General features: G+C 38.1%; 3 protein-coding genes across 3 annotated transcripts in view; 2 read left to right on the top strand and 1 right to left on the bottom strand.

The window, feature by feature from the left end:
• LOC112566108 (TBC1 domain family member 15-like) overlaps window positions 1-5,729 on the top strand; it is a 44,734-nt gene extending 39,005 nt beyond the window's left edge. Inside the window, 2 exon segments of the mRNA XM_025242075.1 lie at window positions 2,114-2,230; window positions 4,024-5,729. Coding sequence (XP_025097860.1) covers window positions 2,114-2,230; window positions 4,024-4,341 — 435 coding nt within the window. The 3' untranslated portion in view covers window positions 4,342-5,729.
• Window positions 5,730-9,959: 4,230 nt separating this feature from the next.
• Window positions 9,960-18,148, bottom strand: LOC112566105 (prefoldin subunit 3-like). Its single transcript, XM_025242072.1, has 6 exons — window positions 18,026-18,148; window positions 14,909-15,033; window positions 14,347-14,413; window positions 11,434-11,532; window positions 10,853-10,991; window positions 9,960-10,119 (listed from the first exon to the last, which is right to left on the bottom strand). The coding sequence occupies exons 1-6, from the start codon at window positions 18,077-18,079 to the stop codon at window positions 10,055-10,057; spliced, it is 549 nt and encodes a 182-aa protein (XP_025097857.1). The 5' UTR covers window positions 18,080-18,148; the 3' UTR covers window positions 9,960-10,054.
• Window positions 18,027-26,473, top strand: part of LOC112566104 (cullin-5-like) — a 38,338-nt gene continuing 29,891 nt past the window's right edge. The window contains exons 1-3 of the mRNA XM_025242071.1: window positions 18,027-18,136; window positions 22,876-22,985; window positions 24,710-24,812. Of these exons, the coding sequence (XP_025097856.1) occupies window positions 18,122-18,136; window positions 22,876-22,985; window positions 24,710-24,812 (228 nt within the window). The 5' untranslated portion in view covers window positions 18,027-18,121. The remainder of the gene's footprint in view (window positions 18,137-22,875; window positions 22,986-24,709; window positions 24,813-26,473) is intronic.

The raw sequence follows: 26,473 nt of genomic DNA, 5'->3' as shown, positions 1-26,473 counted from the left end.
GGCCTTCTCAGCCTCGTAGGCCAGATGAGAGTAGGGAATTCTCCAGTAGGTTAAAAATCAGCTGCGAGTAACTCACATAAAATGATTTACTTCATCACAACAGACTAGCCAAAACAGCAGAACAGTTTCATACCCCGAAGTGACCAGTCATAGGATAGGTGAGGTCACACTATGAGTTAGGTCAACAAATGGAAAACAGGGATGACTGCTGGAGGCATGAAGTGTCGGAGGACTGAGGTAGCAATGGTAGTGGTGCAAAAGGGATCACAGGGTCAAGTGGGCAGGGCCAGTCAGGTGCAGGGTGGCTTTTATGGCCATTGCCTGTGTAACGTTTTACGAAAGAGTGTGTTGAATGTGTTTGCGAGCGCGTGTAAACATCTGCATGTAAACCACGCTCGCCGCACTCTTTCACCTTTTTCAACAAAAAGGTCCGGCCAACGATTAACACATTTAATGTTTATGAAATTAATTAACGATGAGATGAGGATGAAACAAAGTAAAAGAACGCTACTCCCCCAGCGTCAACCTCCTCCTAACGTTTCTCAGACGGGCTGGCGAGATGTTCGACTGGAACAGCAGGTTAATCCAATGAATTACTTCACGCAGTTCGTGAAGCTACGGTGATTAAAGCTGTTTCGGCGAAGATGTTATATTCCGATTGAATTAATTACTACACCACAACGGAATATAAATCATAATCCTCCACTGGAAAAGACGTTGGGTATACGCTGAAGGGTTATAATACGTGAATACGCTAAAGAACGCTACTCCCTCAGCGTCAACCTCCCTAGTACGGTTAGCAGACGGGCTGGCGAGATGTCCAACTGGACCAGCAGGTTAATCCAATGAATTACTTCACGCAGTTCGTGAAGCTACGGATATTAAAGCCGTATCGGCGAAATGTTATATTCCGATTGAATTAATTACTACACCACACTCGGAATACACACGATAATACTCCACTGGAAAAAACGTTGGATATCCGTTGCAGGCAGTTAACCACACACTGTTCACTCTCCACGGAGCTCTGTACTCTGCAACTGCTTGGTCTCGTCTGTCGAGAAATGTTAGAACCACCCAGTTAACTCATCCTCTTTTCCCTCCTGACCCATCAGGCACCCTTAGCGACCAGGTAACTAGGACGACCTCCTAACAGTCTTTCTTGGAGACTGTGCCAACCAATCATAAATACTATATGGCTTCTCCCTCCATTGACTACTGTCGCCCTAGTTACGCTGTGCTAAGTTCATTTACGTCATTCCATCCATGACGTAAAAGAATGAGTCATACAGAGTCGCGTCAGCGCTCACGCGTCTGCTCTTCCCTGACCACAAGGAGAATAAAAATGAATCTAACTAGATTCGTCTCAATCGCGAATCGTTACAGCCTGCAAGATATGGAGAATGAAAATATTGCATATTTAACAGTACCTCTTTTAAGTGTCTGCTGGAACATCGAAGAAACAGAATAGGCTTGGTGATGAAGACTTTTAAAGGTATTTGACAAACTTTGAAGTAGTGTGTCTAGATTCTGCCACTCAGTTGGCAATTATGTATGGAGACCTTGGGAAGCGGTGGCATAGTCTCCCACTCCTCTTGACAACTCAACACAGATTATTGATGCTAGCAAAAGCAAAACATACACTGTCTCAGTTTTAGGATTAGATGCTGCTCTGACCTTTATGCTGTCTGTACAACTGACCGCTTGTTTCCTGCAGTTGACAAAGTCCACCCAAATTTATAGTTTTGTTATCTTGTTTTTTTCATGTTGATAAGAGCCCATTGAAACCTTAAAACAATTTGTAGCTGAAAGTAATACAAACAAAAAGACAACAGGTCTTGTGATTATTTAGATATTTATCATGGCTTATGATCAAATCTGGAAGATCTGCTTTGGGGCAGAAAACTTTTTTCTGCAACTAATGTAGTTTTCATATTAATTGTGGAAATCTTTGTCAACATTAAAACCCTTTCTTGTACAGTTTATGGATGGGAAGTTTTAATTTAATTTGTGCACTTGTACCGTGCAGCATTATGGCCAAGATGGGTCGCACTCTCTGCGCTGACCAGTTCTGTCTGGAATCAGTAACTGATACCAATGATATGTTTGACAGGTTCTTTGGACAGATCTGCCATGCAAAAACTTCCATCTTATTTTCTCCTTGGCCATTTTGGATGCAGAAAAATCTACGCTGATGGAGAACAATTTTGGCTTCACAGAAATATTGAAGGTACAGAGAACCTTCCTATCAAGACTTGCCAAAATCTTTCATCATCAAGTTGTCACTGAAAGTGTTCTCATTAGAAAAATCTGCTTTTATTTTATGAACTATTATTTTAAGCTATTCTACAAAATATGACACTTTGATTTAAAATATGGAATATCAATATTGAATTATTAAGTACCAGTTGACAAGCAATACTTTTTTTAAGTGATGGTGGGGGGAAGGGGGAGGAGGTGCGGACTTTTTAGATGGCTTTTTTTTATTTTTTATCTCCTCTCCCTCCAACAATACCTCAGTTGTCCAGGCCTCATTTCTTACAAGTCAAAAATCTGTATTCTTCACATATCTCCACCTCTCATTCAATAGAACTTCAAAACCTTAATAACCCTCCCTAGGGTTAAGCCAGTTATCTACTTTCAACTCTTCTTCAAGCTGTTGCTGCCCAGGGCTACTCTGGGCAAGACTATCACTATCTGCTGTCTACCTTTCCTCATTTTTGAATTGCAGCCCTGCTTAAGCCATCAATTTTTCTGTTTTCTCCTCCACATTATTGCTAGATTTTAATTGGAAGTTGCCTGATGACCTCTATGGCAACCATCACAATTTATGAGACTCAGATACATTTTTGTCAGACCTCACCCAGTTTTCTTAGAGTACCACAAGATGATTGTTTTTTCTTGCCTAAGGGATATATGTTCAAGGATTTAATACTTTTTTTTTATAGCTGAATTGACATTGTTTTCCAGATTAGGCCTTTGAGGAGATTTTGTCTGGTTTTTTAACTGCTTTGACTTTTTTTCTGACTTATCAACGCATTTAAAGTTTGTGATCTTGTATTTGTAGTTTTCCCTAGTGTAGCATATTTGGGGGGGCGGGGGGGTGGGTGGTGGCAAACTTTTGTAACTTTAAGAACCATTTGATTTTTAGCCTACAACTAGTTAAAAAAAAATTTCACCCTTGTTATAATGTTTCTGGCAGAGTTTATTATTTTATTTAATTATTTTCATGGTTCAAGCTTCTAAACTGCTGGGAAATTATTTTACTGACCTATCAGCATGTCAGAAATATTGTCCCATTATCAGACCTTATTGTGTGATACGAAGGACCTTTATGATATGTAAGTAGACCCAGAGCTGTGTCAAAACTGCTTTCTCTATGATCTTTGAGAAAAAAGACAAGTTGGAAAATGGGCGATAATTGTTCAACACATTCACATCAAGTGTGGGTTTATTAAGAAGTGGCTTCATTAGGCATTTTAAACAAAGATGGGAAAACACCTGATGACAAGCTGACATTTATAATGTTTGTAATGGAAGGAAGTAAAATATCTAAGCACTCAAGAAGAAGACTTGTGGATGTTGGGTCTAATTGGCAAGTTGTTGGTTTGCCTTTCAGAATAATCGCCTTTCTATCGGCAGCAGAGACTGGTCGACTTTTGGTCAGAGAGGATCCAAGAAGAATATCACATGAGATGCTGGCAGGCACCGATATCAAGTCCTAGGATGATCCAGTGTCCGAAATCTTGTTAGCAAAATAGTCACAAAACACTTATGGTAGCTGTGAACCAGGATAGGCAGTGGGCAGTGGCATCACCTTGTTAATTCCAGTCATTCGATTGCATATGTCAAAATGTGCTCTGGAGGAGATGCAATTATTTATTTGGGCCTGAAGATATCTTGACCTTGTTGACACATTTTGCAACGCTTCGCTTGGCAGCATTTTAAATCTCTTTGTGGTTATAAATTTAGAATAATTTAGCAGAAATTCTTCAGGTAACTTTTTTTATGATTATGTTGCAGCACATCAATGATATCAGCCTTTCCATACCACTAGAAGACACACTCAAAAGGGCAGAAGGCATCTTCATGCAGTTAAAACAGTATAAGAAATTGCCAAACACAATAAAAGAAATCTTTGGTCTTATACCTGGGCCTTCACCTTCCACTTCACAAACGAGTTCTTCTGCCATAATTTCTGCTGTCAATGAAACAAGCTCAGCCTTTGCAAAGGACCCTACAGCTGGCACTAACTGCACAACACCTACAACGCCAGATGACAGTAGCATAGAGATTCTTACTGATGCCAGTGACTCTGCTCTCTTGAATTTTTATCACTGACTTGAAATGAAATTGACTGAGTATGGCAGTGTGAGATCTATGCATGTCATTAAAGACAAGACTATTGTTTTTCAGGAGACATTTTGTGGTATGAATGTTGTCTCTAGTGTTTTTAAAAGACGTGTCGAAAAAAAGAATATGGACTTGTTTTGATACAACAGATGTAATACTTTCAATCACTAATGCTTATATTTATTTATATTTATAATATTGAAATACTTTCAAAATATTGGGGTTTTTTGGTATGTTATTAATTTTGGTCGAGATAAGTTTGTATTCAAATGTGGATTCATTGATCCAAGCTGTTGTTCAAAAACATGAAATCTTTCCAAATAAGCAGTTCCTATACAAATGCTGTTACCAACAATCCATTGTATTTTATTTGGCCATGTTATTTTGTCAATATGTACTGCAAACCAGTCAGGTAAAGGGAAGACCATGATTTCATCAGTAATTCACTGCCCCATTACTGTACTTAATAATGATGATAACATGGTAAATCATTTTCAGATTAATGAATGATGCAAGTTGAGGAGAGAACAATGATTTTACTGGAATATCCATTAACAGTTTATGAGCATTTTTGGCAGCTTGAATGTTCATATTCTAAGGCAGTGGTTCTCAAAGTATTTCGGACAGCGGACCACTTAAGTAAAAAATATGGCGGACCACCAAGGCCTAAAAATCAGTCTGTACTACAAATTTCAAATTTCAATTGCCGCATTAGTTTCATTACAATTCAAAATTAAATGTCCTTTTGTGACAGTAGTATAGTGATAAGTTGACATAAAACTACGTACCTCGTTATTTTAATGCGAGGAATATATTACTTTAAACATCACTTTGCTGACATGTGACGACTGTCAGCCGCGGACCACCTGACTTATGCCCAAGGACCACTAGTGGTCTGCGGACCACACTTTGAGAACCACTGTTCTAAGGTATGCAATGCATTGGGAGTTTTTTTCTCTTATGGAATTGTGCCTAAATTGTGATAAAAATGGTGAATGATACAAGACATTCAGCAAGGAGGGGAGCAAGAAAAACTTTTGTATTATTATTTGTTCATTAAAATAACAATCATTTCTCTTGGTTAAAAACTCCTTAAAGAATTGTTCATTTTAGAATTGTGATTTATTGCATTAGAAAGTGCCCTCTTACATCATTCCATAGATGCCCAAAAATTATCATGCTACTCCAAAAGTACTATAGAGTGTTTATCCCCAAAACATCGTCATTAATAAGCCACAACAGTTGCTAGTAATTCCAGCTAATTATGGATTGTTAAGTATTCAAGAGTTGTATATAACTCTTACCTTGCAAGTAAAGGAGACGGAAAGTGGTCCAATGGTCATTGTGCTTTATTGGTATTAAAAACTCTTGGCATATGGGTATTTAAACTTTTTTTTGTTTCATACACTATGATAATTATAGCACATTTTCCCACACAAAGGCGAGCTCAATGCACTTTACACAAAACATCAGGCAGTATAGAGATGAGAGTGAGACTGAATGACAAAAATGGACAATTAGAACATACACAACAGATTACAGAATTTCCAAAAAAGGTTGTGTGTTCAGACTGGAAATTTCAGACTATTGATAACAGGCAATCCCGTCACTAGTTTCAGCCGACTCGGAGAATTGCAAAAGATGGCAGTTTGTTTGTACGAACGAAACAACTGAATAAATATTTTTGCCACAGAACGGATCCAACAGATACGACACCACAGAAGTGTTCAGATTTTATCATGCTTTCTAGAGATGGTAAATTAATGTGCCTTCGACCTTGAGACTCCGACGACACAAATTCTACTTGTCCTTTGTTTTTGCGTGATGTGTAATGTCAGAGTCCAAGTGTTGAAATTACAAGCGTTCCCAGCTTGTTGGGTTATTTAAAAACAGACTGGAAAGCATAAAGAGATTTGCTGCCAATTAGACGCCATTTTTCAGGACTCCCAAGTTTATCCTTGGTGATTTTAATCATTACTGGGATACTTAAAAGCTATGAGCAATATGTATCCTGTTCCACCACTCAGAGGAATTCTATTCTCGCCCTTTGTTACAGCACTGTCCATGGTGTCTATTAAGCTCTACACTTACCATCCCTTGGAGCATCATATAACAACAGCATTCTCCTGGTGCCGGTGTATAAGATGGTGTGTCAGCAATTTACACCGGTGGTGAAGACGGTCAAATGCTGGACAGAAGAGAGTATCATCCGCCTGTAGGGGTGTTTTGACTGCATAGACTGTCAGGGTTTTTTTTTTTTAAAATTCCGGTGACAATCTATAGATGACCCGGCTGATGTGTCTTCCTACATCACTTTAGTTTCTGTGTTGACACAGTCATACCCTCCAAGGAAAATGTCATCTTTCCTAATAATAAACTCTGGGTAACGAAGGAACTAAAATTATCTGCATTATATAATAAGAAGCGTATGTTTTATACCGTAACTGCACTTGACAGAAAATTAGCGAACAGAGAGGTGCGTAATGCCATTAGAGAGGCAAAGAAAAAATACAAAAATAATTTGAGTTGCAGTTCAGTAGTGGCAACCTCAGAGCAGCTTGGCATGGGATTAAAAACATATCCTCTGCCCAACGCAAAGAAAATGCTCTTCCAAAAAAAAAAAAACCCAACAAAACAAAACCAGTGGCACTTCAGGCGTTGATGAGTGATCTTCCCAATGTGCTCGCTTTTGAGAAACATGACTTCTCCCATGATGTTTCCTTAATAAAACAGTCTCTGGTACCTGAACATGGCATCGTGATTACCCAGTCCTCTGTTAAAGATCTCTTGAGGCGAGCAAATGTCTCCGGGTCTAGACAGAATCTGTGGACGCACCCTCTCAGTGGAGTTTTACAGCATCTATAGAGATCCAAACACTTCACAGTTCAAAATAACATTATATACCGTCCTGTTGCAAACCAGAAGAGGAAGAAAACGCAGCAGAACCACACGTAAACATGTAGGTCCAACTTTTTTATCCAAATCGGAGCACAATCACAAAACAAAATCAAGGAGAGCTGATCCCCTCAGCCTGTTAGGCGAAGGGACAGAACTAAATGTCTAATATTGTGGTTAAAGCAAACTACCAGTGTGGAGCTGACATTTTGTATTGGGATTTTCACACAAATGACATTTAATTGATCAGTTAAATCCCAATATTATATCATAGGTATAAAAGAGCACACAATCGTCACTGCCACGGGCAAAACAACTGCCTACAGTGTCCACTCAAACTTTGCCAGACTTGGAGACAATCACACAACTAATGTAAAAGATGCGAAATAACAGTGGGTGGAGGGAACACGACATATATTTATAATAAATATCCATTAGGCTGTTACACAATATTGTTTTGGTGCAGGAACGAGGAGAAACAGAAATGTGCAATGATGTTTTGCCTACTGCCTTTAAATTTCACTGTGATATGCTTGCCAGACCCCCTCTATATATATAGAAAGCAATAAATAAGAAATAGTTTTCGTTACAGTTTTGACAAATGATATACCCTTTCTACCCTCCCTCCCCAGCCAAACACACAAAAGAGGGGAGAATTTTCCTGGCATTAGCCAAGCCTGTCCCCTTATCATTTAAGTATATAAAATATTTTGTGTGAAACACACTGAAATAATCATTGTTGTTTCTTTAAGCCAGCTATTTATTAAAAGCCCATGTAATTTTTTAAAATTAGGCTTAAATACAATTTTTTTTTCTTATAGCTAAATACTATGAGCTCTTGCCATCTGGACAGCATTTCCCAAACTGAACCCATTTTATTACACTTTTTGGAACAGTCATTGAAGACGCTATTACTCAACTGATGTCTGAATGGTGTGGGTGACAGTAGTATGTGAGCTTAATATGTATATAATTATTTGTACCTCATAATACTTTGTACGTTGAGTTTATCTTTTGCCTGATGATGCAAAGGCTTATGCTAAGCACAATGCCGAAATCTTTCTACAGAGATAAAAAAGTAATTGTGATGGTCATTAGTGACTGTTACTGTGACCAGTCACCATCCTCATGGGTACCAACATATCTTAAGAACATGAGATCAAAAACTTTCATGGATGAACAGATGGCACAGGCTGATAACCATATGATGATAGTTTAGGTTTTAAGAGAAATGATCTTTCAAATCTATCTGGGTTTGACAATACTTCAGTTATATTCTTTTTTTTACTAATGTCAAAAAATGTGCTTCCAATAATAATAATAATAAATGCAAAATTTATAAAGCGAATACAGTACTCACATTCTAAGGAGCATGCTCTTAGCGCTCAAGAGCAAAAACGAGACATGGGCAACATACAAGGGATGGAAGGACATGCAAACAATACATGGACGATGGATGGATAAACAACAGTACACATTCGCCACTCGGACTCCAAAGCTACATTCAAACCCTCTCTGAAAACATATCTGTTCACAATGTACTATCCCTGAATTACTATTCTGAACTCCCTGGCAATACTGTCTGTCTTGTTAACTATCATGTAACGACTCCATCTTACACTGTTTACAGTACCTACATCCCTTCATTGCTTTACGTTCTACTCTTGTACTTCGTACCTCACCACCCAGTGTCTGTTATCTTTCATTTATCATGACTGGTCTGGGTAGAGAGTGTGATCTATCTTGGTCATGATGCTGAGTGTTTTAAGTACCCTTTTATTATTGTGAAGTGCTAAAGTGTCTGTTACCCTGTCAGTGAGAATCAGGTGTTGTGGTTTTGTGTCAGCTATGACATACCTTTCTCTGAGCGTGACACCTGTTTAAACGTTGACAATGGACAGTTTTCTCTGGGTACTTCAGTTTCCTTCTTTCTATATGTGTGTGTGACAAAGAGACACTTCTGCCTTTATTGGTGGGATGATATATTATTATTAAACATTACATTTGCAATTAAAATTGATTTCAGTTACCTCATTTTCTCTTTCAGTATATGCAGCTTTTTTCCTATTGTTAAAAGCTGCATGCAAGTTACTTCTAAAAGACAATTATGGAAAAATGTAAGCACTTTTGTTTCCCATTACAAAAAAAAAAAAAAAAATATCACATTGCCAAAATTCATAGGCATATTCAAAACTTTAGAATGCCATTTACATGATGGCGAATTGTAGAACTATATAGATACATATGTAGAACTATATTTTAATTTTCTTTATGTAAGTTTTAAATGTATCGTCTTTGATGACTGAAACCTTTGTATGCATGGAATCATGATTGAGTTAATGTTTTGAAGGCATAAATAATCATTTAAAAAGACAGATGTATGGCATTAACATCTTATCTCTTGTCCCATGGCAAAAAAAAAAAGAGGCCACTAATAATGAACCCTTTCATGGATTTCACAGTACTCATATTAAGTAGTCAGCATTTTTTAAAACCTGTGTCTATATATAACAATTAAAGATTATATACACATCTAAGGGTAAATTAATGAACCAAAAATAACTAGAGAGTTACTTTTGATATTAAATGGAATAACATTATTTTGCAATTATTTGAATATGTGCTTAATAAATTTACATTGCTACTAGTCAATAGCAAAATAAAACAAAAAGGAATATAAAAAGTCTATGCAGCAAAAAAAGCTTAAATGCTTAAATCAAATGTGGAAACTTTATTACAGTTATTTTTTTACCCTAAGATAAAACCTTCCACATCTTCCACTGTGGTCTTCATAGCCCTAAAACCACTAACATTTCAACATTTTTTCTGCTTGCCGCCTCTTGACATCCCAGTTATAAACTCTTGCCATATCTGTCAACAGTTAAGGTTAAAGCAACTCACACATGCATGCTCAAAATTTCTTTTATATTAAAACTTGGCTTCATACCCAGAAACTTGCCATTTACCAGACAATTTGGGTGGCTTAGCTTTTTATAGGTAGGAAAGTAACCACTGAGCAGAATGAAAAAGGGAACTAAAGAACAACAAAAATAATTTCTGAAACTATATTTACAAAAAAAAAAAACCAAAACAAATATTGAATTCTGGATTCCCATTCTGACAAAGTTGAAAATTCCATTTTGCAATGATACAAGTTAAGTTTCATACATTTATTTTATCCACTACATGTTCATTTCTTCACTGTTCAGTGAAAAGAATTTTTATTTCTACTGTTGGTCTTGACAACACAAATTTCCCTTGCTTTTTCTGAATGCTCTGGTGTGATCATACTGACCAATTCCCTATTCACTGGAAATGCTTTTAATATTTGCATAACACTATCTATTGCCAAAAATTAAAAAATCTCAAAGAAAAAAAAATTTATAAAGGAGACCATGTCATAGGAGAGCCTAAGAAGGAAATTTCTGTTGTAAAATCGCCCTTTTCACAGAAAAATGACCAAAAATGAACAATGACACATCAAGAAGACACATCTGTAATGAGCCAAGATGCAAATAAATTTCATATTCTATTAACTTAATTATAAAATTACTGTGTAACATAAATATATCATCTGGCACAAGCAGGGTTATTGCAAGGATACTGACTTCCAGTGTGGTCATCTGATCTCTAAGAAAGCCAAGATCTTCTTCAACTTGTGCTAGAGTTTTGACAGCTGCATTCAAATTCTTCTCAAGCAAGAAGTCTGCATCATCCAGAGCATACTCTAGCATCACATTGGCCTACATGGACAACAGCATTACAAAACACTTCAATACTTGTAAGGTGTGTAGCATATGCAATAGAGAGTATCAGGGACTCTGCTAGCCTTATTATTCTTCTAAAGTTAGAATAATATGATTGCCCTGTTGATAATAACATAAACCAGGATGGAAAAAAATCCTCATGGAATTACTGAGGAAAATGAAGTCACTAACAAACAGCTGCAAAACTTAGAAGAAAAATCAGCAAAGAGGAAGAATACATAAAGAAGTGCATAGGAAAGGAACAGTTTCTGCTGAAAAATATCCACTCATGCGGCCTGTAAATAGGGCTGAACACACAGAAACAAAAGCTTTATCTCCCTGTTAACAAATGGAATACAAAGCATGCCGAGGATGAAAGACATACATGGCATGGCATGTATGGACTACAAAAATGCCTTTTTAAGTGACAGAGACATACCCCAAGCCAAAGGCAAACTTTGTCCGTTGGTGGAATTTTAGCTTTAGCAAACAGGTGATCAGACATCAAAAATCTTGTTTCCAATGATTCAGTAGAATCCTGTCAAAAAACAATGAACTCTGTCATTTTCAACAGCTCGACAGATGTAGCCAGCACACAAGACAACCATTAAATAATCTGCAAAAAATACCAAATCCCCCACTCACCCCCCACCCACCTCAAACCAAAACCCATCCTACAATACAAATGTATGAAATGTCAAGAAATGAACAATACATCATAAGGCATCATCAGATGAAGAATGAATAAAAGATTTCAGGTTTCTTCCCTTTCCCATTGCAGTAGTTATGCATAATAATGCCTTCTTACATACTGGTCCAACAAACCCTCTTAATTTTGGCTGAACATGCATAGCTGAAAAAAAAAAAAAACCACAACAAAAAACCACATTTACTTGCCCAAGTACTTCTAAAGTGCTAACACAATAGTGACGAAGATAGTACTAATAATGATGATGTCGATGATGCACTTATCTAGCAAATTTTCATGCTTGACATGAGAGCTCCATCTACTTTAACAAAATAATGGCATGAAAAACAAATCGTACAGTTTATAAATTACATGGGCACCAGAGAAAAATAAGTTGCAAGGCAAATACAGGATTAGAGTGACCCCATAAGATGGTCAGGTATCAACATCTTAGACAGCTGCCCTGGGACCAGACTATGAGTGACTGCATAGTAGATCATTCTGTAGTCAAGACAAGCCCAAATTCTGTGCAATTCACAGATGAGTGGTGATCAATGATCAGCCTTGCACTTATAGAAGACCTTAAAAAATTGAGATGCATTGTTTTAAGCTCTCTGAAGTATGTCAAGCAGGTAGCTGGGGAAGCTAACAAAGAGGATGTTGCAGTAAGCCATCCAGCACAGAACAAATGCATATCTTTTTGGTGGAGGTAATATTTTTTAAAATGTCTGGACGTAGCTAATCTAGTAAAGATCAGCAATGAATCAGAGTTAAAGAGTTTATTTGGTTTTCTAGGGAGAGTGGTGCATTGATACCAGCACCAATAGTTCTCTCTCTGCAGCTGGGAGAATGAATTGTAAATGTTAACAAGGCTCCAGTTCCAGATGAGATCTGTGGATGCACCTTTCATTATTGTGCCGAACAACTTAGTGGAGTTTTACATCTATTCCAGTTGTCTGTGGATTCCGATCATATTCCTGATATTTAGAAACTTTCGCACATTGTGCCTGTCCCTAAACTCAGTCAGCCCAATGACTTCAGACCAGTCGCTCTTATGTCAATCATCATGAAATCACTTGAGAAAATTGAAAGGAGTGAGGTTATGACTGCTGTTGATCCACATCTTGACCTGCTGCAGTTTGCCTACAGAGATGGACGAGGTGTTGATGACACTAAGCTGTTTATACTAAATACTCTGTACAATCATCTGGAGAAACCCAGAACTCATGCCAGGCTTCTTTTCACTGATTTTTCTTCTGCTTTTAACACGGTGCAACCTCATTTGTTGGCGGAGAGTCTAGTTTCAGACTTCCATCTATCTCACCAACTAACTCTCTGTATCCTGGACTTTTTAACAAAAAGGCAACAGACAGCTTCTGTTAACGGTCTTCTCTCAGATCCTTTTTCACCTGTACAGGTTCCCTTCAAGGCTGCTGCTTGTCTCCACTACTATTCATACTGTATACTATCAGTTGTAGAAGCACTATGGATAGGAGCTTTCTTGTAAAATTTGACACTGCCTTGCTGTCTCTTTTGTATGACAGTGAACATGATCACAGAGGCGCTCTTCATGACTCTGTTCACTGGTGTGACAAACATTTTCTTTTGAATATCTCGAAGACTGAGGAAATGATTTTCGACTTTCAGACAAACAGGGCTGAGGCAGTCATTGGTATTATCCATGATGATGTCATCGAGCCAGTCGACTCTTACAAAACATCTAGGTACTATCTTTGATAACAAGCTTAAATAGGATATCAACACTGACATGATCCTCCGTAACAGCCAACAATCTCTGTACCTCCTACAGAAACTCAAATCTTTCTCTGTCAGCTCTGTCATCCTCACTTGGTTCTTTTAGTCCTTTGTTGAAAGTCTCATCACTTTTTCTTTCATCTCTTGGTTCCATAGCCTCTCCCTAGGGAAGATATCTGTTCCAAGATCACCGGAACCAGGCAGAGGGATTTGGCAGCCTTTTGTCATCAGCAAATCCTCAGAAAGGCATCACGCATCCTCTCTATTTCTGATCATGTGTTGGCATGTGAGTTTTCACTCTTGCGGTCTGGCCGTAGGTACGCGATGCATGTACGCAAAACCAATCGCTGCTGCAACTCATTTATTCCACATGCCATTCACTTGATAAACTCTACTGGCCTTCATCTTGTACTGGGCTGAGGTGGTCTAAGGTCACAACCCTGTATTTGTTGTTAGGAATGTGTGTGTGTTTGGGAGAGAGAATGTGCGTGTGAAAGAGACCCAATTTCAACATGTACATTTATATTATCTTTTTTTATATCACATATATGTATATATTATTGCTAGTACGAGCACTATTTTGAATTGCCCCTGGGGATCAATAAAGTTGTATTGTAATAGCACAGTGACAGACATTTCTGACAAAGACAGACTAGTTTGTGACAGTCTGATATGCAGCCAGTGAAGGAAGCAAAGCAGAAGGTGACATGATCAGTCTTATGCACCTGAAGCAATCGATGGGCAGCAGTGTTCTGAATGCATTTGGGGTTTGAAGTGTGTAAAATATCATAAAAATATCATAAATATATCACATACAATATAAAAACAATTCAAAATTAAAACAAAAGAAATAAAAATTCCTCTTAAAAAAAATAATAAATTAATGGGGAAATAACTGGTACAACCAACCTTTTTAGACTGCAAATGTTTCACAATGTCTAATGATGTCCTGATGTCTGGGATCTGACTCTTTAACCTGGAAATTTAAACAAAAGTTGTATCTTGCCAATTTTTATTGTATTTGAGGGTGATCATCATTACAATAACACTATATGAAAAAAAAGTTAAGAAATCATCTTTAACAAGCACTTTTATTAACAGCTGTATGAATAATAATCGCAAATGCTCAAAATGCTCGCCATTTGTGTTGATGCACAATTCCAGCCAATGTTCAAAATTTCCATAAACTTTATCAAGTACGTCGCTGTTTCCATCTATGTGAATTGAATTTGACAGTTATAGTAACTGATACATACAATGTTTCATTACTCTATAAAAGAACATGTATTTTATACACAAGGAAAGGAAAAGATATTTTATCCCGCTGATTTTACATTGTTTCATATCACACTTCACATAATTCTTTGGTGCGCAACTTATGGCCCACTCTGTACTTCAAGGCTATTAAAAAAAAAAGTCAAATTCTTCTCAAATTCTCCAAAATGAGAGAAGAATGACATTTTATTGTTACCTGGCCTTTTTGGTGTTCAGGTTGTACTCCATGAATTTGTATTTACTGTGTAACTCATCAAATCTCCGCAAGACTGATTCAGCACTATCATTTTCTGGTTTTTTCATAAACTCATCCACGTTTTCCTGGGGGAGGTGGTGAAAAAAACATTGACAAATAGTATATCTATGGTTTTTAATCATCTGTCAACAACAGAGGTCAATGCCCAATTAGAATTTAAACTCCACTAACAATCATTCCAGAAACAAAGTTACAACTAATGATAACATTGGTACATTCAGGTGTGATAACATGAACAGATTTTTAAGCAAGGAACTCAGCACATTAACTAGTCCAAGTATCTTACTACATATATAATTACATCTTTACCCCAACCTATGCACATCAAACAATAAATAATAAGTATTTATAAGGTGTCGAAAGGCATGCACAAAAATACACATAGTCAATCATATGAGGAATAATAAAAAAAAAGACAGAATTGATGAAACGAATTGCATCTTAAAGGCCAAAGTTTTCCGTCTGGACAGAAGACAATGGTATCGCCCGTGCAAGGGAAGGTAGGAGTACATGTGGTGCTGACTACTTGTGTCCAGTCATCTAAAATTACTACCGGACAAAAGTCAGGGTGGACATCACAGGCACCCCTGACTAGCCTCGCTGATGACAGTGAACATGATCACCCAGACCAGTATTTGCTGTAGGGTCTGAGTGCTAAGGCTTCTATCTGAACATACTGTCAGGGTTAAGACTGAGTGTATTCTCCACCAACAAACAAAACTAGAGATAAAATATAAAGGAGAGAAGAATGAACAGCGCAAATGACACAAACATAAAAAGAACTGAATTTTCAAACTTTATTTTTATTGCTTTTTTTTGTTTTTCTCTTTATCTCTTATCTTTCTTTCCTCATAAGCGGCGATATCCATATTCAGCCTGTAGTCCATGCTTACATGGTCTACGTGTGCATTCCACCCAAGTTTTGAGTGCGATCGACGTGCATGTACGCTAGTGTTCACACTGTAGTATTATTATTTTATTTTCCAGTTGTTATGTATGCTTTGTTTTAAAATTCAGTTGTCTTTGTGTTTGTGTCTTTTTTCGCTGTTCATCTTTCTCTCCCTTATTTTTTTATTTTATGGAGAATACATTCAATTATCGGTCCTAACCCTGACAGTATGCTCAGTTGCAAACCGTTTCACTTCAGCTTTCTAAATGCCAACACCAAGTACTTGGCCGAGAAAGATGTTTTATTGCTCGGTTTATTGCCTGTGATCTCCACCCTGCCTTGGGGCCAGGGTAGCAATTAGGGAAAACTGACTGGTGGTACAGCACCAGGTACTCCTACCTTCCCTTGCACAGGCGAAACCATTAAAAAAACGCCCACCTCAACTTAGGCCTTTAAGTGATTATTTGTAAGATGAGAGTGTTTGACATGGAAAATATTAGGTTCAAAGAATAAGTAATAATTATGCGAGTGGTATCTGATTTGTAGGTACTGAATGCTAGCAACACAGACTGTATCATGGCAAGAAAATGCTTAATTATGCAACATAAATAAAAAAAACAAATGACTGTAGCTTACAATAAGCCAATAAAATAAAAAGGGCTGAGAAAAAAAAAAAAGGGGGTGGGGGCAGTTAATGGCACAGTGGCTGAAGCGCCTGTCACCACGATGGTGAGAATCAGGTGTCATGGGATTAAGTCTGGTCTCCGACATCTCTCTCTGAATGTGACACCTGTTTACAGGACTGTCAGTGGTTTTCTGGAGATACTTTGATGTCCTCTGTAGTGAGACAAGAATTCCAACCAAGAATCTCGTTCCAAGCGAGGTATGCGTCTTGTTGTCAGGACAGAACCAAACTCTCAGCGAGAGCCAATGGTCTGAGCATACTACAAAATTAAATTTAACAGTTGAGAAACACATGAAATTATTACAGCTTTGCAAAGAGATATGGATAGTGCACTATTTTCTTTTGATATCACTGCGTGAGTGGGTGTTTGATCGTCTGCTAAAAAGTAACTACAAGTCAAATTTAAATAAAAATAGCATGAAAAAGCTAAACACATACAGCTAAAAATTTATTTTTGGTTATGATAAAATAAATACCACAAAAATGTCTGCTAAATCATTCAGCAACACTAGAAAACCCAGCATCTGCATACCTCGCTTGGAGCGAGATTCTTGGTTGGAATTCTTGTCTCGCTACACCTCCACCCTGTGTGTGCTTTCATCATGTTGTGCATGTTAAGAGTGTGAAAAGTACATTTGATGCCTACCGTGAAAAAGTGCATGCTTGAGTGCCTGTATGTGAAGTGCCTTTATGAGCATGGCTTTGGTGCTGGGGATGCATGTTTTAACAGTTAATATAAAAAACGAGCCAAAAAACCTATGCGAAGAGAAACAATAGCTGAAATGAAAGCCTTAGAAAAGGCAACCCAAAATTGATAAGAGTACAAATCAATTGCTTACAGAATGGAAACTATAAATCAAAGGGATCTAAACACAGAAAACAAAGATAATTCAAAAAAATATATGTTAAACCCCACGAGAGAGTTGTGCATCACAAAAAAGTTTCCTTGGCACCAGGATAAAATAGAGGTGACCACCCCTTAAATTTTACCATTTAAAGGCAAGTTTTATTGTCTTGACCGCCTATGCAGCTCACTGATATTCGCTCTGGTCAGCAGGTCTTTAGCTTTCTGCTAAACTCTAATGGAGTGAATTTGTCTTCTAACTTATCTCGCCGTCTGTCGCTTTAGTTTGAAGTGTTTGAATTCTGGGGAAAAAAAGCCAACAGGCAGTAGTTTGGGAAAATAAGTTGGAGCTTCAATTATGCTGACGCCACAGGCCTACAGAAAAAGGATCGTCTTTTTTAAAAAATTCAATAACGTCAAGTTTTAGTCGTGGCAGTGCTCTAGAAAAGACGAAATGATGAACAAGAAAAGACTAGCAAAACTTGATGAATTCTCGATCAGGACTACTATCTGATGAATATTTCAAGATTTTTTCTCGCATACTTTTATTTTCCAAGAAAATTGCTATAATGAATAAATCTATAAAGCAAATGCGTACTGTCTTACAAAATGCATGTACATATTTTGCAGTTTACCTACCACAAAGTCAGATTGAGGAATTCCAGAACAGTTTTCAGACGTTTCAGTCGCCATGCTCGATTGCTTATTTTCATCTCGCGAGACTTCAGAAACAAGATGGCGATGCTGGGGGTATGAAATAATTGTTATGCTTGTCTAGCAGTCATCTTCTCTCACCTTGGAGTTTCTTTTCAATTTTTTTTTCTGATATAACCTTGAAATACCTTATGAGGAAAGTATCATTCCAGCAAGGGAAAGCTTTGCTGCTTGTTTTCAACACCACGAGAACCGAGTAGCTTATTGGTGACTACTGCGACGATTTTAGTACTAGCGTTCTTCCCATTTGCTTGGATACTGTTTTCTGCTATGTGACCATTGTAGAAGTGAATTATGACACTATGAGATTACTATGGGTTACACAAAATTTTTACGTTTGAGTTAATGTCGATGAAATCTTTGATAACTTGTTAGAAATCATGTTTTTAAAGATACTTTTAATCACAATTCGTGAGATACGCCACCTTGAAAAAAAAAAAAAAAACAGCGTCAAAAAGTCAAACAGATGAAAAACACTGACAAATGACAAAAATAAAGAATCACTCGTACAAAGCCGCGTAATGGCTGCCTTTCCACTACCCCTAAAGACGACATACAGCCAACGCACTTTAATAATTGCGCATCCAAACTATTGAACTTCATTCTCGTTTAATGTATACCATTTTAAGTCAACTGAGCCACTCAGATATGCACATAAACACATATCTATTTCTTTGAATGTTATTTCAGACTGTAGTATCTAACACCTGAATATTTTCTGCATATTATTATTGTTTTGTGGCTGAACTTTTGGTTGCCTGATGGTAATTTTTTATGTTCTTGAAAAAGTTTCATTATTTTTAGTTTTATTTATGTTATTAGTTTTCTCTGATCTTACCATATCAAATTGAGAACTTGGATTTTATGCAACAACGTATTTTTGTGTGCTATCCTTCCATGATGATCCTTGTAGCTTAGGAACAAAGGCCCTTCTTAACCAGACAAACATGGATTAACATTTGGCCAAGAAATGGCAAAGTTTATATACAGGTGGTCCTCGGGTTATGTCTGCCCCGATTTACGATGTTTCGTGGTTACGACACATCTCCCATATACTGTATAAAGCCTTGTTTCGACTTTAGTGGTTTTGCATAGTAAACATTGTAACGTGAACTTCGTGTTTGGTGGGAATTTCATTTCATTATTAAATGTATTTTATATGTGTTTTTTGATAATTACTGTGTTAGGATAGGTGTTAGGATAGAATAGTGCTTACAGTATGTTATTTACGTACATTATATATGTATGTTCCGACTTATAGCAAAAATCGGTTTACGGCGCAACATAGGAATGGAACATTGTTGTAAGTTGAGAACCGCCTGTATATCTGTTGTGTTGAAACATTGCCATATGGTCAAGTGTTCATCCATATTTTTATGCTTAAGAAGGCCTTAATCAAGGACTCTTGAAATTACACTCATTATGAGGCAGTGTCAGAACTATTGAACAGTGAGTTTGATTAGTCATCCAAGTAAGGTTTTGTTCAAAGCGATCCAGAACCACCTCACACCAGCACCAGAGATGCTGTTAGTGAGGGATAGGCCAGATTTGTGGCTGGCAGGAGCACTGTTGAACAAATCTTCAACATTCGAGTCATAATCAAAAAGCACCAGCAGCATGGTGATGATCCCTACTTTTGATAGAATATGGCATGAGGGACTATGGAATATGTTGTGGACATTCATTGTGGAGGAAGGCTTTGTATCAACCACCAAGGTGCTGTATGGTGGCTTCAGAAGCTCAGTATTCTTGAACATGTGGATAAGCTGTTTCCCATGATGGTGTGCAAGTGTGTTGCCCTCTGTCTCGAGCGCTTTTTAATGTCTGCCTGGAGAAAATCATGCACGGTATGCTCCAGGACAATCATGTTTATGTCATTTGGAGGGAGTCTTCCACTTTGCCAGTGGCATTAATCTGATAGTGGGCAGTGAGGACATCCTACAAAACCTTACCAACAAACTCACCACCAGTTCATGTGTCTATTCCTCTTTTGCATCAGGTTGCACATAAGTCCTCAATCAGAGTCTGCCACCGATGTCGATCGGCTGAAACCCTCTCCAGGTGACCCCATATCCAGCCCTTTCCTTTCATCTCCCTTTCCTCTGTTCTTCTCTAAGTTTCCTTTGGGCGGCCTTGTTTTCTTCTTCTTCGTACCTCTGGAGTCCATCGTAGGGCAACTCTGGAGAGGTCTGCTGTCTGCTGGCAGAGCACAAGTCCAATCTATCACCAATGCCTTTGTTGAACCTACATGGTGATGGACTCGGTTTCATTTCTTCGGTGGAGTTCTGCATTGGTGATGGTATTTGGCCAAAAGATGTTAAGTATGCGCCTGAAGCATCTGTTTTGAAAGATGTCAAGCTTGTTACTGATGTAAAAGTCAGCAGGTGTGCGCCAAAACTAGTCCCGCCAAAACTAGCAACAACGCCGGACTACCGGCCCTCTACAAATCCATAGAGTGCTGAAACAGATGTTGACAAATGCCTCGAAGTTGGCGTGCACAGGAACGTAATGTTCTGCCACAAATACCATCCGGATCGGAGGCCATGCGAATATTCACTAGCTGAAACAGCTCCACAAACTACTTATGACAAATCTCAACCTTCTGTACAGGGTGAAGAGAACTACGCACATCTTTCATTTGCACTGAGAAGTCATGAGACTCGAAACGAGCAAAGAAAGCATTAAGAGCATTAGGCAGGGCCGTACTCTCAACGCCTGAGATCGAGATTTTGGCTTTTGACCCCTTACTCCGGTCATCAATATTGGCCATGTTGTTGAGTCCCTGCCAAGCTACTCGGATGTTACCTGTAGCAAACTGAGACTCTATTTCTGATGTGTTTCACCTTGACCCAACGGATAGCATCATGGACCTCTCTATGTACCAATTTTCTGTCGTGGGCAGAACCCGTGAAGAACACATGTTTTCTTTTTGTTAAGCGCTGCTTTTAGGCCCTTGGTCACCCAAGGTTTGTTGTCAGGATAAACATAAACTGCTTTGATGGACTGGTGCAATCTACACTTTTTTACTCCTAACGTTTACTCCTAACTGTGTGTCTGTATGAGAATGTATGCCTGCCCTTGTGAGTGAAGACAAATTTCTGTCCTGGGTCTCCTGGACAGACAATAAAGTCTGTTTTGATTTTGATTGTTTTGGTCATCTTCCATGATTCTGATCCGTAAAGGAGGGTGCTGATCACATTTGATTTGAAGATTCTCAGCTTGATCTTCTGACTAATGATGTTTGCCTTCCATGTACTCCTGAGTGAGGCTTTTGCCAGTCAGGCTCGAATCTCCACCTCTGCATCCCAGGTGTTTGACATTTTGGACCCAAAATAGGTGAAACTGTCATTTTCTTCAATCTCTTTTCCATTTACTTTAATGCTGTCTTGGACTCTGGCGTTCAGTCTCATACTTTTTGTTTTCTTTGCGCTGACCTTCAAGCCAAGGTTTCCAGCTGTTTCTGAGAAGGCATTTGTTTTTTCCTGCATGTCTTGGTGGCGGTGTGACAACAGGGCAATGTCATCAGCAAAGTTCCAGCGTTCTTTTCTATATTACAACTTTACTGTGACCCTGTCCTGACCATGAGCATGCATAACATGTGTCTGTATTTTGTGTATGAGTGAGAGAATGTTGTATAAGTGAACATGTCTGTTATATGTGAATATGGGTGCATGGTTGCTAATGATTTAGTCTATTTATGATTTATGGGAAGCGCAATGAGCAAATCGTTGGGAAGGCAATATATAAATCATCATTATTAATATAAAATCAAGTAAATAAGTTAGTAATAGTAATAGTAAGTTAGTAATAAGTGATAAGATCAACATATATAATCACAACTAAGTTTTTGTACGTTGCAAGCGGTTAAAATGATAGTACTTGAAACCATAGAACTTTTGAAAAGAGATCAGCCTGTGAATATAGGACCTGCACTTTCCTCATTTTCTTGGATTGACTTGTTTATTCATGACTGTTTTTCTGTCAGTATAATCTATAAGGCAGCGGTTCTCAACCTGTGGGGCGCGACCCCCTGGGGGGTCGCGAATCGCGAAGGTGGTCCTTTTTTAAAAGTGGTATTAGTGAAATAGCTTAGATTGTGACCATGAGTGTGAGGGCGATCAAACTCCAAATCTCTTCTCCCTATTCAAGTACACTGTCTCGGCAATGCAGTGACTTCTCACTTCCAAAACTCAAAACACAATCCCTCTCAAACAATTAAGCCTTGATCAGGTGAAGAATGTAATTATTGCCTGTAAACGGACTGCAAGAAAGGTTTCAGCATTACTTCGCTGAAATTGATGTGACTAAATACGATTGGATTCGTAATCCATTTCTGGCTGATCCTAGCACAACGGGTTGTTCAGACCTTTCAAGTGATCAATCAACATTCTGGATTAGCATCAACGGTGCTTTCTGAGAAAGCAATGAAGTATTGTATATGTGTGAGCAAGGATTTTCAGCATTGGCAGCCCTGAAGTCGAAATACGCAGAGGCTAAGCAGTGAATACATGGCTGTGGGTACCTTCTCTATGCAAAGCAAGAGTGTCAAATAAAATAATATTATTAGCACAAGAATTGCTTTAGTAAAATGTTAATTTCTACGACGCGGCGTTCGAGGTTAGCTAAGGCTGCTTCTCCCCCCCCCCCCCCCCCCCGCTCTTGCTGGCTAAGGGGGTCGCGGACGTACCGGTGTTTGTCAGGGGGGTCGCCACAAGTAAAAGGTTGAGAACCGCTGCTATAAGGTAATGCGCTGAAATTGTTTCTGTGTCCACTAGCAACAAGGCCAGTGTAAATTTGAAGACAAATGGCCCAGTATGCAGCCAACTGTGTTGAAGTTATTGCGGCAAGAACCTGTTACCCGGGATGAATGGCAAGGACTGTTCTGGCAAGTCATTCATAACATTTTATCATCATATATATATATCATCCCATATGCTGCAGCATTTCTTATTGTACGGATACATCAGAGCTCTTTCCTAGGCTACAAGTTCTTCACAAAAAATATTGTTCCAGGTTCATTTTAAATATAGTTAATCCTAGCTATGAATCTTGATGGATTTACTTCAAACTTGGAGGAAAACAGCACAGTAGTGTTATTTGAAGTATAGATATCTAACCTAAAATTAATTATAGTTGCTTGCATTTTGTACAAAATTATGATGTACAGCCAGTTAGAACTTCAGATCAAGTGCCAGCACATCTGTATCTTCTAAATTTCATGTCAGGTTGACTTCAAGTTTTGTTATAATCTGTTCACCTTGTTCTTGATACCATTCAAAATGCCATTAACATACACAACTGTCACACAGATGTGCAGACAGTCTGGATCAACTCACCATCATTTTCTCTCTTTTAAATCACATTTTGGTGGAGCCTACTGATTTAAACAACAGGTGGGTAGGGTAAAAATCATACAAACCCCCTCAATTATTAGTTGTATTGGGAAATTCAAGTGTAGTAGTGAGGCTCACTATTTATACGCCATACAGATACATGCACAGCCTCAGTCAGCTCAGTGCCAAATTTGATTGAGCACATAGTTCTTGCAGCATTACACCAGAGGTGCAGATGTTGCTTCAGACCACCAGCTTCTAGTGGCGGACTTCAAGATTAAGTTAAATTCCTTCATTGATCCAGCAAGCAGACCACACCATAAGTTCAATACTCAGTGCCTCAAGAACAAGGAATCAAGGGAAATTTATAACTGTAAAGTCAAGAATAAGTATGAGTCCCTTTCAGGACTGACAGAAGAATCAGTGGAAGAACACTGGTCAACACTCAAAAGCATTTGGCAGACAACCTGTACAGATGTTCCAGGGAAGAGGAAAGAAAACACAATGAATGGATGACTCAAGAGACCTGGGCAAAGATTGAATCATAAAAGGGACTGAAACGAAGCTCAACCAGTGTCAAGGTCAACAAGAGAAGGAAGATCTCAGAGCTGAATATTGGGAAGCCAACCGCCAAGTGAACAGGTCTGTCAGGGAGGACAAGAGACGCTTCACCCATGAATTGACAGAGGAAGCAGACACAGCAGCTATACAGGGAAACATGAAGCTACTATGCGAAATAACACTAACTCTGTCAGGCAGGAACATTTACCTAAACAAGCCGGTGAAAGACAAAGACGGCAAGACTATAACAAACGATGCAGGACAAAGAGACTGCTGGATGGAACATTTCGAAGAGATCCTGAATCAACCTCATCCACCATCTTTACCTGACATAGCACCAGCAACTGAACAACTTCACGTCAGTGCCAGCCCTCCCACTAAGACAGAAATCATCAAAGCTATCAAAAGCATGAAAAGTGGCATGCTGGCGAGGTGTTGCTGCAGTCCTATGCTCCTCAAGGAGTAACAAGGACTAAACTAAACTATTTTTAAAGCTGTACCTTAAAGTTGGATAGTAGTTCAAGAGTCTTTAAAGTAACATTTACCATATTGGGAAACTGGACAGAAGGAATTTAAGCAGTGAGGAGTATGAAACAGTTTAAAATTTAAAGCACAGTTGTACATTTTGAGAAGGAACTCATATGTACATGACTTTCTTTAACAATAACATTTCCCTCTTAACATATAACAATTTCCTTTCACTGAATATTTTCAGGGCTGTTCACTCAGTTTGCATGTGGGATGAAAAGGAGGGTCCTCCAAAGATCTATGAAGCCCTGCAGAAAGACATTCTGGAATTCATCAAGCAAGCACAGAGTGTAAGCTTTTGCCATGTTAATTTGATATTAGGAAGATGAAATTTACTTTGTTTTGAGAATATTATATAAACCAATAAAATAAAAAGGGCTGAGAAAAAAAAAGGGGGGAGCAGTTAACGGCATAGTGGCTGTTATTTGCCTGGGTGTAAAATTCATCAATTTGAAGCTCATTTGCAGCAAAAGATCATAAAGAATGCCTTTCTTTCCTCTATCAAAACAAAAATGAACAGGACCGTTACATATGAGAGGAAGAATGAATGTGCAGCTGCAGCAGACATCTGCTCCATCCATGGTTGCTCCATATTTTGCAGAACTTCATGCTACCTTGCTAGCCTTACAGCACATTGACCAATATTTGGATCAGAACTTCTTAATCATTTCAAACTAGCTGTGTGCTCTTCAAGCTCTTATTTTCTGTTGTTTTGACCACCTACTCATACTCCAACTGCATTTCATTTATGCGGCTGCTCATTACTGCAAGGACTTTGTTTTCCTTTGGGCTCCTGGCCATGCTGGTATTCCAGGCAATGTTTGAGCAGACCAAGCCATCAAGGCAGCTTGCCAGTTTCCTAGTCAGTTGCAGTTACTTCTGTCATCTAACTGTAAGTTTATCCTCATGGGCTATGTTTAGTTCCTGTGGCAACACCACTGGACCTCTCTGGGCCAGAATAAGCTACACCTTTCTGACTGCCCATTTCCTGGCCATTCTGTGCAATGGGAGGAGGTAGTAGTTAGTAGACTTAAGATAGGACACACCTATGCTACGTGTTCTCACTCTTTCACAAGGCAAACCCCTGCCAGTTCGTCCTTGATGTTGGGGACACTTTACTGTTGTACATGTTTTAATTATTTGCCCTGGCATCAAGAGTGTCCACCAGCCATTATCATTTTCTTTTTATAGCTATTAAAACTTTACCATCAAATTTAAGGTTATATTACAACCTCTGGTTTAACTCTTACTATGCTGGAGGTTTTAGGCACTCTGATGCTTTGTTTTCGGTTGTATTGCAAAAACTTGCTGATCATACGCAAAGAGTAGAGAGTAGACGTATACCAAGCTAACAAAAGATGAATAAATGTTTAGGATATTAAAAAGAAAAAGCCAGAGGAATCATATAAATTGAAATAGTTTTAATTTAATCATGAATAATCATTGTTAATAAATGATCAACATTATAAAGAAGAAACTTTTTCTTGCCTTGAGACAAAACATTTTAGGTATAAAAATCTTAATCTGCATTCAGTTCTGCTTAGAATACCACAATTTTATTAAATTCTAACTACATTTGCCGAGGATATTGCTGTTTAAATACTACTTTATTTTAGGTTATCACACCAAAAAACTTTCTTTCTAAATGCAAAATGATGACAGAAATGGTCTAAGTCTTATAAATGCAATCACAGTGAAATTTCCATTTGTAAAAATTAATGCCAGATGAGTTATTTGAGACATTATTAGTAGCTGTTGGTGATTATAAAAAGTAAACAAGAATTCAACTTGGGTGTCTTTATCATAAACTGTGGTACCATGGTTTGGAGAAATGAAATTTTTCTTTATCTTCTTTCACATCCTCTTCACCAAATGTTACTTGAGTACAATTCTGTCAATTTTTAATGATTTTTAAGTATTCCTAAAATAATAAAATAAAGTTTAACTCGGT

The sequence above is a fragment of the Pomacea canaliculata genome, linkage group LG6 (assembly GCF_003073045.1).
Source record: "Pomacea canaliculata isolate SZHN2017 linkage group LG6, ASM307304v1, whole genome shotgun sequence".
NCBI classification, from domain to species: Eukaryota; Metazoa; Mollusca; class Gastropoda; order Architaenioglossa; family Ampullariidae; genus Pomacea; species Pomacea canaliculata.
Note: the sequence above shows the minus strand (reverse complement) of the source record. Positions and strands in the feature narration are given on the sequence as shown.